The following is a 12,744-nucleotide window of genomic DNA, read 5'->3' as shown; positions in this document are numbered from 1 at the left end:
GCAAGAGCCTGGGCTTGGGGGGGTTGGGGGAGTCTTCATTAAGGATGACAAAATGCAGACAGGCAGGTTCATGAGGGTATGTGGCAGAGGGCCGAGACTGAAACCTGTGTGCACTGTGGCTGTGAAAAACCCTGTTAGATGTGAAGGGCAGGGACCACGGCACATTTTATAGCTGAGACCATCAAAACCCAAAGGACACGGGACTCTCGAGGGCTGCGCAGAATCAAGTGATGGAGTCCCTCCGGGAGATGCCCACAGCTCAGCCAGCTCCTCCTTGGACACACCAGCCATGCAGACACCAGTTACTGCTCCAGTCAATGAAAGGGAAACTTTATTGAGGCCCCAGGGCCTTGGGGCTTGGGCAGGAGGCCGTCCTGCAGGCCAAGGAAGAGCCGGTGGAGGGGCCTTATTTGACCTTCTTCTTGGGGCGCAGGTTGTTGGTGTGGCCGCACTTCTTCTTGCGGCAGTTGACTGCACGGGGGTGCAGGCGAGCGTAACACCTGCAGAAGGATGAGAGAGACTGGTGAGGACACACCCCAACCCAAGCCCTCCCCACCGGGGCTAGCCACCCCCTGCCACCACATGAGAGTACTCACTTGCGGCAGATCATCTTGTCGCAGTTGTATTTCTGGGCCAGCTGGCGGAGGGAAGGCTCAATGATGCCACCCCGCAGGCGAAGCACCAAGTGCAGGGTGGACTCTAGGAGAGGAAGGTCAAAGAGAGACAGTGACCAAGCCTGGCCCCAGCACCTCAGGTGCAGGGTAGGGCCCTCCAGAACTTCCTCAAATGAGAATCCCTTGGGTACTCTATACATAGATGGACATACTGGCCCAGACCACCCCACACAACCTCCATCTCACTTCCCACCAGCCCAGGCTTTGGGCAGTCTGAGACTAATATATGCTGACCATAATGTGCACTGGGGTTCTCAACAGACAAGGTAATTTCTGAGGGATGTAAAGATGATCTTTCATTTGGCTGAGAAATTAAATCTAGTTGCTACAGAAAGTGACAAGGATTTCCTTTACGATAGTGACAAAATTTATCACATTTTTAGACACATTTTTAAAGATTTTATTTTTGGGGGGGCGCCTGGGTGGCTCAGTCGGTTAAGCATCCAACTTTGGCCCAGGTCATGATCTCACGGTTCGTGGGTTCAAGCCCCGCATCAGTCTCTGTGCTGACAGCTCGGAGCCTGAAGCCTGCTTCTGATTCTGTGTCTCCCTCTCTCTCTGCCCCTCCCCTGCTCACGCTCTGTCTCTCAAAAATAAAAAATAAAAAAAATAAAAAATAAAAAAAAAGATTTTATTTTTGGGGTGCCTGGGTGGCTCAGTTAAGCAACCGACTTTGACTCAGGTCATGATCTCACAGTTCATGAGTTCAAACCCCATGCTGGGCTCTGTGTGGACAGCTCAGAGCCTGGAACCTGCTTCAGATTCTATGTCTCCCTCTCTGCCCTTTGCCTGCTCACACGGTCTCTCTCTCCAATATAAACGTTAAAAAAAAAAAAGTTATCTTTAAGTAATCTCAACACCCGATGTGGGGTTTGAACTCACAACCCAAAGATCAAGAGTTGCGTGCTCTACTGACTGAGCCAGACCGGTGTCCCTCTTAGCACATTTTTAAACAAAACAGTCTTTTAAAGAAAAAAAGGTGAGCAAGAACAAGAGAAACCACTGCCACACTTGGAAACATAAGTGGCGACCAGGAGATGCTTCCCCCAGTGAAAACATTATTTTATAAAAGACTCCTCTAGCCCCATCTGATCACCTCCCCCCACCCTCCCCAATGCTGCCAATGAGACCATCAAAGCCTCATCCTTGCAAAGCCTCTTCCTTGGTTCTAGGCCTCACAGGCCTCTGTCCAGCCACCCAACTCCCAGTACCTTTCTGGATATTGTAGTCTGACAGAGTGCGGCCGTCTTCCAGCTGTTTGCCCGCGAAAATTAGACGCTGCTGGTCAGGAGGGATGCCTGGGAAGAGGAAAGCTCAGACTAAGACTCTGGCAAGCACATTGCTGGCAGCTTCCCTTCTCCCCGCAGGGGTGTTCTGGCATAGCCTCCAACCTATCAAAGGGGAAACTGAGGTGGAGAGAACAAGCTGTCCTCTTAAGATCACACAAAGGAAGCACTGGCCAAGGCTGAGGTCTATACAAGCCCAGCATCCATCCTGCACATGACAGTGTCTCCTCTGGGCCGAGAGGGATTGCTGAACAGAACCTCTGGACTCCGCTCAACTCACCCTCCTTGTCTTGGATTTTGGCTTTGACATTCTCAATGGTGTCACTGGGCTCAACCTCGAGGGTGATGGTCTTGCCCGTTAGAGTCTTCACAAAGATCTGCATCTCTGCGACTGCTGGAGGGTGGGGAGGAGTAGGATGAAGAGGTTAAGAACTGCAGGTCTGAGCAGCTTGAGCTCAGGGGCTGGCCAGCCCCGTGCCAGTATCAATCACAAGTACAGGCCCATCCCAGCGCCTGTTTCCTTCCACCTCTCTGAGGCTACAGCCCAAATATCCTATAATCAAGGATTGTGCTTTCCGCACCTTACCCCTGGACCCCTGTGGCAAAGTGTGCTTCATGGGAACAAAGATAGTGGTTATCCTCCTTGGGCCCAGCAAATGAAATTCTGGCAACTTTGAAGACGGAATGAGAAGTATGTAGCTGGGGCACCATTTGGTCAGGCACATTTTCTTCGAGGGTGGCCGGGAGGTCCCATCCTCCCTCCCTTCCCTACCCCTCTGTAAGCCGCATTTGCTCCACAAGCAGCCCTTCCTGCAACCTGAATGGGAATCCCAGTTTTGGCAGCCACTCCTCCCACACATTTTCCTTGGTGGCAGTTCTCTCCAACTCCAAGCTCAGACATCGGACACCCTGGCTACCCTCTAAATTATACCCAAACTCGCCCACACTTCTTGCCTTTGCTCCAACTCATAAACAGTGCCTGCCAAGCACGTGTCAGGTACTTGTTTACACACATTTCATCTCTCCCCCCCCCCCCAAAAAAAACCTTATAAGGTGGATGCTACCACCCTCTCCTGAGAAGGCAAGTAGTGAATCACCCTGTGGGAGGGGAAAAGGACTTAATATTTTCAAAAGGTTTGGCGCATTATAGGACACCAAAAAAAAAAAAAAAAAAAAAAAAAAAATTTGCGCTTAGTACCCCCTCCCCCATGCCCAGAAAGTTCATCCACACCCCCAGGCCTCCTGGGATAGCTTGGGCCGGAAGGGCGCATAGGCTTCTCTCCCAAAGACCCGTTCGCCACCCGGGGCCCAGTCCCGGCTGGGAACCTCGGCTCCACGCGCCCAACTTAGCCGACCGGGCCGCCCTGCCGAACCTGGCCCGCGTGGACGGGCTCCGGGCTGTCCCTTCCGCCACCGGGACGCCCGCGGCCTCCCACAGCCCCCCGCCCGACCCCGGTCTGGAGCGAACCCGCAACGCCGCTGCCACCAAACCGCTCGGGAACCTCGTTGAAGAGAAAGAGGGCGACGGACCGGAAACCGCCGATTTGCCGCAGAGAGCGCCTGCGCACCGAGCACGCTGCGCGCTTGCGTCACAATCCGCGCCGCACATCGTACCCCACCCCCCGGCCCCGCCCCGCCGCCGTATTGGGTGCTGGCTAACGAAGCCGAAGCCCCCGTGGGCGAGTGTCACCAACCCGCTTCCGGATGCATTCCCCTGTCCTCCAGGGCACGTGAGGGGACGGCCTCACCTTTCCAGGTTGTCTCTCAGTTGGCTAAAAACTGCACGTAACGGTCACTCGGGGAATGCTTGTTGACAAGAGTAGAGGAGACAATTTGTGCTAAAGCGAAGGAATTAAGCAGAGGGTCAACGGGTCCGGGACTCAGGACGGGAAGGTGGTAGGCGGCACAGGGGTGGGACGTGCCCGAACCCTGGGGATCCACCTATCACCAAGGAGTTAGATATTTGAAAACTTTCTAGCCGCTGTGCCTGGAGGAATTTCAAGGCGGCGCCTATCAGAGCAGTGAGGGAAGGTGAAGCTGATGCACTCACTCAAAATGGGGTGGGACCCAGGGTCAGTTTGGGGCCAAAGAGGACTTCTGTTAGGACCAAGTTGTCGCGGATGGCTAAACAGTGCCAGGAACGGGAAGGGTGAGGACTGAGAAGTTACGTGTAGGTTTGGCAGGGTTCCTCTTTATTTCCTTGAACACTTACCAGCGCCCCCTATTAACAGGCAAAAGCACACACTCTTGGATCTAGGAAGATGTCTTTAATAACGTAATTTTTAAGTGCTTAAAAGAACTCTACAGGGAACTCTACACAGTGTCTGATGGGGAAAGGGACCCGGCCTGCCTCCCTGAGGAGTCCATCCTGAGACCGATCTGGAGAAGTTACTCAGAGATAAGGGAACCGGCACGTGTGAGTACATAGGTAGTGATAGGAACTTGGGTTATTACGGTTGCTACCACTGGAGACTGCCACCAAGAGCAGCCACGTCTCTACCTCAGTGGTGCCTGGCCGTCCACATACCCCTCCTGTCTCACGTCCTGCACTTATCCCCCTTATGGCATCCCGGGCCCAAGGATGGAAGGAAGCCACCGCTAAGTACACCCTTCCCTTTTTAGTAACAGAGTCTTTTTATTGATAACTTCCCAACAGCATCTGTAAACATCGGGTACAAAAATATTCCGTTTAACTCTGTTTTCCAAGGTGGCTCAGCTTGCTCCATGGAGGTCCTGGGAGAGGCCTGCTGGGCCCTGAGGGTTCACACCTCTGGCCAGAGAAACACAGACCTCATCAGGCTTGCAGCTGAATGGCCCGCCTCCATCTTGAGCCTTCTACAACTGTCTCAGAAGCCTCCTTGACATACCAACTGGAGACAGCATTCAATACTTTTGTTGGAGGAAAGGGCAGGGAGACCAGAATTAGTAGGTACAGGGATGGGTTGGGGTGAACTCAGACATGACAGTGCTGATCCACTTTGAGGTGGTCTTGACCAGGGCATCGGGGCAGGGGCCTTCTGGCTCTGGTCTCTGGGAGCCTTTAAATGTTTAGAGCAGACCTCAAGCCTGGCTCTGGAAAAGCTCCCTTATGCCCAGCCCATAACTCCAGCCGAGCTGGTCATCCCCTGGCCTGGCAGAGGGGTCTGCAGAAGACAGATGTTCTCAGTGAGGAGGAATTGGGAATGATAGACCCCCCAGGAACTCCACACCCCTGGAGGGAGTCTTGTCCCCCAGGAGCCCTGGGTGACAGAACAGGGTGGCAAAGCTGTTGATCTCCAGGCAGGGCTACGTACTGCCACCTCAGACACCTGGGGAGAGCTGCCACTTCCCTGAGACCCCTCGGGGCGCCAGGGAGTAGGGTTACTCCCCCGGTGTCTCCTCATCGTCCGTCTGGCTGCGGCCATTGATGGCAGGAGAGCTGGACCGGACATGGGAAAGGTCCTCGAAGCCAGGACTGAGGGAGGGTGAGACAGTGTCAGGGCTGGTGTCACATGAGCCCGTGCTCTGTTCTGAGGTGGCAATGGTGGTCGTGGTGCTGGGTGGTATGGGATCTTCATCCTCGTCCTCCAGGAGGGATGCTTCTGGGATGTCTGGGGGAAGGAGGCCAGGAGTTGGCTTAGTCACTGTGGCGGGCACCATGATGAGGGATTCACTGGGCCTATGACCCCTAACAGCTCCCCTGCCACCCCGTGGGGCCTAACTTGGCCCATTTTACAGAGGAGGAAACTGAGGCCCAGGCAGAGGAGAGGTTTCCCTTCAGGGTATAAGGACCCAGGTTCTCGGGAGTCAGGCCAACACAGGCCTGAGCCTAGCTCTGCCCTCCTGTGTTGCCAGGGCCAAGCCTCTCACTACCCTTGCCTCAGCATTCTGCTCTATAAACAAAGCAGGCCTGCCTTGTTTGGTTTTTGTTGTTTTTGAAGTAAGCACTACATTCAACAGGGGGCTTGAATTCAAACCCCAAGATCAAGAGCCGCATGCTCTACTGACTAAGGCAATCAGGTACCCTGACAGCACTGCTTTTGTGCCTATGGTTGTTAGCAGCCCTGAGGTAGGGAGATGTTGGCCCGTTTGGCAGAGGGGGTAAACTGAGAGTCAGCATAGGGGGTGCCGCACTTCCTCTGAGACGTCACTGCTCCTTAGGGCTACAGTTTCCCCCTGTATGAAATGGGATACTCACAGCCCCCACTCTCATGGGTGGTTGCAGGTAAGAGCCTAGCTCATAGAGCTACACTACATCCACTTGGGCAAGGACTGTCATTGTTCTTATCCACATTCCCCTGTGTAACCTCCCCCAGGGAGGGGATCCTAGTCCCAGCACCTGCTCTACAGATTGCCAAGACCAGCCAAGCACCCATGCCCCTGCCCCCTGCTCCAAGTCTCTCTAGATCTACAGCCCACCAGGACCTGGGCTCAGTGTCGGCCCCAGAGGTGACCTTCCAGAAGCCAGACCTGGGGTGAGGGTGCTGGCATCCGTGGGTGCAGAGGCCAGACGTGGGGCACAGGAGCCCTGGGTGACACTTACGGCTGAAGGCCTCCGGGTGCTGCCTGGCCAGCTTCCCTTTCAGCGTCCTGCAGGGGAAGGGAAGGCATACAGGGCTGAACCTGCCAAGCAGACAGGCTGGGCCTGGTGCACGCCAGGAACCCTTGCTGCAGTTCCAGGTGGGTGGGGGACGGGAACTCCCCCCAACCCTTTACTGCTTGTCACTCTGCTCCTGGGCTGGAAGGAGGCCCATGTGCTCAGCCCTGCGGACCTCCCAGCCCTAGGATAGATGGCAGCTGCCCAGCTGTCAAGAGCTTGTGCGTGTCCTCCGTGCTGGGTCTGGCTAGGCCCTCTATCTGCAATGCCTTTCTTAGGTCTAATCCTTCCCTGCCCAGATAACCCTCCAGGAGGCTTCCTCACCCCTTCCTCAGCTGTCGCTCCTCTGGGTGACTTGTACCATCCTGTCCCCCACCACTAAGATGACAGTGTCTGTGTGGGGGCCAGGAGTGATTATGCACACCCCAGACACTGAGTACTTGCATACAATGAACTGACGTTCACAGAGAAACACCTCCTTCATTTTTAATCAGCTGTTTTTCCTTTCTTCCTAAAGTAATGAAGTCACTGGGGCGCCTGGGTGGCTCAGTTGGTTGAGAGCCCAGCTTCGGCTCAGGTCATGATCTCACGGTTCGTGGGTTCGAGCCCCGCATGGGGCTCTGTGCTGACAGCTCAGAGCCTGGAGCCTGCTTCGGATTCTGTGCCTCCCTCTCTCTCTCTGCCCCTCCCCCGCTCATGCTCTGTCTGTCAAAAATAAATAAGCATTAAAAAAAAAAAAGTAATGAAGTCGCCTTTACAAAGAATAACAAAGGGGTCTTCGGGGGGTGGAGTCTCATCCTTGACTGTGGTGACCCAGTCCCCACCAGAAGCACCACCGTTGCTGGGTCCCCACCCATGAGGCAACTGGGCAGACACAACTATCCCCTTCCTGGGCGATACAGATATGCACAAAAGATGCCAACACTTGGGGTTCCTGCTCACCCCCAAAACCACGCCTGGGCAACCAGCCTGATGAGACACCTCAGAAAATATGTGTTTTTATACGGGATTTAATTGGCCTGTCTCATGATCTTCTGTTCCTGAGTCTGCCAGTGGGTGGGGCTGCCCCCAGGACAGAGTAAGTGGTGCTGTCAGCTGGAAATACAGCTGCAGCTCTGGCTAGTTCCAGGCCCAGGCATGTGGCCACAGTGATGCAGGCTCTGGGTGCTGCGCTGAGCATTCTACGTGCTTAGGGACCTGAACGTCATTCTTCTCTGTCCTCACAGGAAACAGCTCAGAAAAGACCCACCAAAACTGGCAATCTCAGATGCCTTTTGAGAGAAGACCGGGGCCGGGGGCTGGAGGACCAGAGACTTGCCTTTCACTGTCTGCACTTGCCTGCCTTTTGCATCCTGCATCTGGTACTACGTTGCAGTTATTGAAAGATAAATAAAATCTAAATCCACAAACTTCAAGATTTTTTTATCCCAAACTTCAGATCTTCTCAGACGCTAAGTGAGCGATGAAGCCTCAAAGAACAAATTAGCACAATCTCTGTTTTGCAGAGTGGATGATCCTCATTGAAGAGGGGAGAAACCTGAGGGGGAGGCAGAAGCTGGAGAGGCTGGGGACCCACCTGATCCTGCGGAAGATGCTGTCCAGGTCCCGCTTCATCTCCACCAGGGTCCTTGTGTGGTGCAGGAAGCGCTCGCTCATTTGCTGCAGGCGGGCGCTTGACAGGTTGTTGAAATTCAACAGCATCTCATTGGTCTTCTCAAAGCGGTCCAGCCTGGCAGCAAAGAGAAGGCACCAGCCCTGCAAACCATGCCCTACAAACTGATCGTGCTAGGCCCTTTCCTGCTTCATGACCTTTGCATGTGTTGTTTCCTTGCCATGTAGAACTCTACCTGCTGTTTGAGCCATCTAGCGAACTCCTACTCAACCTTCAAAACCCTACCCAAGTACATCCTTCTCATGTATAAACCCTCCCTCAAGCAGACTCTGACTCCCCTGAGTCCCTAGACCCAGGTTATTCCTCTGGCCCAGCCCTGACACCATGGGGCCATGGTGTGTGTCTGGTTTTGTCTCCCCTCATTCTGGGAGTTCACCAGGCCAGGCCTAAATCTGACCCAGACAAACCCAGTACCCCTGTCACAGGTGGAGAGAAATGGAAGGGTATCAGGTCGCTGTTGTGTCATAAATGGAAGGAAGAGCCTTTGGCTTAAATACACAAAAATAAAGCCACAGGAGGCTGTGCTTCCATCCCAAGATTGTGTAAGCCTCTCTTCCCCACAGAGCAGGCTGGAATCGGTCACAGTGGTCACAGTGCCAAGCCCTTAAGGAGGGCAAAGGTGTTGACAGCCCCTCCGAAAGACCACAGGTCCTCTGCAGAGACAGCCTGGGCTGTGAGAGACTAGATTCCCAACAGGAGATTAACTCACTGGCTTCTTTAAATCCCCTCCCGCAGCCCCTTCCTATTCCCCCAACAGCCCACCCCGGGCCTTGGGATAGGAGCTGCTACAGCCCCTGCCAAGCCATCCACAGCTGCGAAACCATCCCAAAGCCCTGCTTCCTGTGCCAAGGCCTCGCCTCCAGGCCAGGAAGGAATTTACTTTGGAGCCAGCCGGCAGATTTGCTCATTTCCTTCATTTTATCACCAGTGTGGGCCCAGGGTAAGGGCAGACAGGGCAAGAATGCTGGCCAGCGAGTGGATTCCTTCCCACGCCTGGGGCCCACAGCCCTTGGCTACCACTCACATGTTCTTCTGAGCCAGGATGATAGCATTGACGTCGTCTGTATTCACCATGCTTAGGATGCGGCTGCAGAAGACCCTCGAGGCCGAGTCCGGGGGGTCCATCTCTTCCTCCTCCTCCGCTGCCTAAAACAGGCAAGGCGAAAGAGTCTTCAGTCTGCACTAGGCAGTGGGGTTGCTGGGACAGAAAGGAGGGGCTGAGAACGCAGGCCATGAGTTGCTCATGCCACCTGAGCCTCAGCTTTGTCATCCTGAGAATCCAGGGGTGTTGGGAGGACATATTTGTAAATTGCACCCAAGCACATCAGAATCCCATCACCCACCGACCTCTGTGGCCCCCACTCTCCATGTGCCCAAGACCACGGCCACCTTCCACCTGCATAGATTTGCCAGCCTCTTCCTACATCCCCCCAACTTTGCTCATCCCACCATAGGGCTTTTGCACCTGCCGTCCTCACATACATGACTGCCCCCTCAAATCATCACCACCTCCAGTATCTTTTCTCCTGTGATGACTGCCCCTCCTCTCGACTCTGATCACTTTTATAAGCACTTCGCCTTATTTTATTCATCGACTCATCTCTTCCTGAAATTATCTTAGTAATCATTTGACTTTTTTGTCCGTCGCTACCAAAGCAACGTCAGCTTCAAGAGAGCAAAGGCCTCCAGAGCCCAACCCAGAAACCGGTTCACAGCAAGGGGTCACCAGAACTTAGCTTGGTGGAGGCAACCAGAGGCTTTCAAACTCCGCTCTGACTCTAGGGTTTTATTAGCAAATTCAAGCCAAGAATTTCAGCCAGGCTACGAGCCCCAGCAACCCAGATGGCTGTGTGGCTAGGTAGATGACCATCATGGCGGGTGGGGGGCCTCCTGGACCCTGCCAGGGCAGGAAGGGCTACAGGTTCGGCACTCACCCTCAGGGGCGGGGGTGTCAGGTAAAACCCAGAATCTTGACATAGCTTGGCTCTGGGGTTCACATATTTAACTGCTGACAGAAAGGCCCATTTGCAATTGGTTGAGATTCACATGCAGAATCACAAAGGGCTTTCAGAGCCCTTAATCCACTCTCTTTATTGAGCACTTACTGTATGCTAACCAATGCACTAACTTTATACACCTAGGAAAACGGAGACTCATAAACTGAGAAACTGGACCATTGTCACATACTCAGTAAACCCGAGTCACAATTCAAATGCCTAGTCTGCAGGACCCACGAGTGTGAATCTGAACGGATGTTCAGTATCCACCTCTGCCAAGACAGCGGCTTCTTACAGTAACTGACTACTACCAGACTTCTGAATTTTTCCAGGAAAAAAAAAAAAAAAACCCTCAGAAATGTGGACTTTTATGTGTGTGTAAAATTACCTCATTTACAAATGTTAACAGCTAATACTTTTCTTCCCTCAAACACCATGGAGGCCAAGACTTTATCTATTTGCAGCCCCTACATGCCTTCTGGAAATAAGCTGCCACACCTGGTGAAATCTGCCCCCCCCCCCCACACACACACCAGATAATCACTAGGTTTATTGAATTCCTACTATGTGCCAGGTACCAACACCCACAGTATCCACTATCCACGTTTCCAAAGAAGCATTATCATGTATAATGAGGACACTTGGGCCCAAAGGGCAGAGTCGTGTGGCAGGAAGCCCACAGCTAGTGCTTGGCAGGGCACAAGATTTGGACCTGTGTAAAATGGTTCTGCTTCAAGGGGCTCTTTCCAGTCTCTGGCTCCCAGATGTGAGGGCTGATTCAAGGCACGCTCCCCTGCCTCAGGAAAACTTCCCTAACAGCTAGTCTGGCCCACAAACAGAGTAGAAATGACCTAGCACGGGCTCTGGTCTCTGCTCCAAATATTACTTATGAGGGAAATACACAAAAAAGGAGGCTGTGTGACCTTGGGAGGGTCACCGCACCTCCCTGAGTTTTCTCATCCAGACAATGGGAGCAATAAAGAATCAGAATCTCACAGCGCTGTCTGTGATAGTGATAACGAGCTGGGTTCGGAGCAGGCTGCTTCCCCATGGGGAGTATGAACTCCTAGGGCGGGGCCAGGGAATCAGCATTGTAGCAAGGTGCTCCCTGGTCCTTCCAAGAACAGGAGCCAACACTTGTACAGCACTTCATTTTATCCCTAATCATCCCTGTGAAGCAAACACTATCATCTCCAAGGGCAACTAAGGCTCACAGGAGTCGGCTCAGTTACCCAAGGTCACACGGCAAGGCGGAGGAGCCACGATTCCACCCAGTATTTACCAGAATTTAATTTTGCAGCCCAAGCTAAGCAAAACCCGCGAGAGAGGCGGGACTCGCCTATCCCCTCACGCCCCGCCCCTGCAAAGCGGGGAAACTGAGGCCCAAAGACTGCAACGCCCGGTTCCGGGTGACACTGCAGACTGAACACAAGCAGCCCCGGCTCCGGCGTCCTGGCTCCGGAATCGGCCCGTGGCGCCGCCAGCGCACACATTGCGCGGACGGGGAAACTGAGGCCTGTAGGCAGGGGGAGTGCCCAGATGTGGCCAGCGGCGCGCCCCACCCCGCAACAGCCCGGGGGCCGCGCCCGACCCGGCCCGGCTCCCCAGCGGCCCCGGCATTCCCAGCCCCACCCCGAACTCGGCCCCGGCGTCGGTGGCAGCAGCACCTGCACATCTGGCGGCCTTGCTCGCGCTTCCGGGATGGCGCCCGTGCCGCCACGACGTCACCACGCAACACGCGTGCAACCGCGCGTATAGGCGACGTGCCCGGAGCCGATATGCGTGCTAGGAGTCGCGGCAGGAAGGGGTGGGGCTTAGGCGCTGCTACAGTTAGCAAGTGCGTCACAACGAATAGCCAATCAAGCCGTCCCTCTGACGCCTGCGTAGTTTCCAAGGCCCGAGATGCCCAGCAGCCGGAAGGAGTTGGGGGTGTCTAAAAGGCGTCCTACTTTGTAGATGTTGAGACTGAAGTTGAGCGGCAGGGACTCCCTCAAAGTCATGCGATGCTCAAGTGGCCTGTAGTTGACCCAGACCCAGGCATCCTGCTTCCTAGGTGGGAAATCAGATTCATCCAGTTCAAAAATCCCTGCTCTGCTTTTGGTGACCTTTTTCTGGTCCAGGATCCCGCATTATGTTTAAGTGTATCTCCTTAGTCTCTGGGACAGTTCCTCAGTCTTTCCTAATAATTTATGACCTTAGTATTTTTGAAGAGTGCTGGTTTTCTAGACTACTCATCAATATGGGTTTGTCCAATATTTCCTCATAATTAGACTGAAGTCTCTCACTTTGGGCAGGATTCCCGCAGAAACGATGTTATAGCCGTCTCGATGCGTCATGTCTGGCGTCACAGGATATTGATGTGTCTCACTACTGGTGATGTTGACTTTGCTTACTTGCTTAAGCAATGTCTGTCAGTTTCTCAACTGTTAAGTTACCATTTTTCTCTTTGCAATAAGTATCTTACGGGGAGATACATAGCGCAAATACCCTAGCGCTTTTTTTTTTTTTTTAATATATTTTCACCCACTAGTTTTTGCAC

General features: G+C 53.7%; 2 protein-coding genes and 1 long non-coding RNA gene across 6 annotated transcripts; 1 reads left to right on the top strand and 2 right to left on the bottom strand.

Moving 5' to 3' along the window:
- Positions 1 to 302: 302 nt before the first annotated feature.
- UBA52 (ubiquitin A-52 residue ribosomal protein fusion product 1) lies at positions 303 to 3,544 on the bottom strand. Of its 3 annotated transcripts, none has more exons than XM_045496703.1 (5): positions 3,429 to 3,544; positions 2,241 to 2,354; positions 1,886 to 1,972; positions 597 to 699; positions 303 to 500 (listed from the first exon to the last, which is right to left on the bottom strand). In XM_045496703.1, the coding sequence occupies exons 2-5, from the start codon at positions 2,341 to 2,343 to the stop codon at positions 407 to 409; spliced, it is 387 nt and encodes a 128-aa protein (XP_045352659.1). In that variant the 5' UTR covers positions 2,344 to 2,354; positions 3,429 to 3,544; the 3' UTR covers positions 303 to 406. The 3 variants fall into 3 exon arrangements, with proteins under 3 accessions (XP_045352659.1, XP_045352660.1, XP_045352661.1); XM_045496704.1 differs by having other exon boundaries at positions 2,241 to 2,351; positions 3,429 to 3,530; XM_045496705.1 differs by having other exon boundaries at positions 3,334 to 3,433.
- Positions 3,545 to 3,594: 50 nt separating this feature from the next.
- LOC123607432 lies at positions 3,595 to 7,941 on the top strand. Its single transcript, XR_006716739.1, has 3 exons — positions 3,595 to 3,716; positions 4,192 to 4,376; positions 7,763 to 7,941. It is a non-coding gene; the product is annotated as an uncharacterized LOC123607432 (long non-coding RNA).
- KXD1 (KxDL motif containing 1) lies at positions 4,208 to 12,005 on the bottom strand. Of its 2 annotated transcripts, XM_045496700.1 has the most exons (6): positions 11,838 to 11,876; positions 11,202 to 11,271; positions 9,233 to 9,354; positions 8,113 to 8,265; positions 6,483 to 6,529; positions 4,208 to 5,550 (listed from the first exon to the last, which is right to left on the bottom strand). In XM_045496700.1, the coding sequence occupies exons 3-6, from the start codon at positions 9,331 to 9,333 to the stop codon at positions 5,321 to 5,323; spliced, it is 531 nt and encodes a 176-aa protein (XP_045352656.1). In that variant the 5' UTR covers positions 9,334 to 9,354; positions 11,202 to 11,271; positions 11,838 to 11,876; the 3' UTR covers positions 4,208 to 5,320. The 2 variants fall into 2 exon arrangements, with proteins under 2 accessions (XP_045352656.1, XP_045352655.1); XM_045496699.1 differs by lacking the exon at positions 11,202 to 11,271 and having other exon boundaries at positions 11,873 to 12,005.
- Positions 12,006 to 12,744: the final 739 nt, after the last annotated feature.

This window comes from Leopardus geoffroyi, chromosome A2 (assembly GCF_018350155.1).
Source record: "Leopardus geoffroyi isolate Oge1 chromosome A2, O.geoffroyi_Oge1_pat1.0, whole genome shotgun sequence".
Lineage (NCBI taxonomy): Eukaryota > Metazoa > Chordata > Mammalia > Carnivora > Felidae > Leopardus > Leopardus geoffroyi.
The sequence above is the reverse complement of the archived record's forward strand: the minus strand, read 5'-3'. Positions and strand labels throughout refer to the sequence as shown.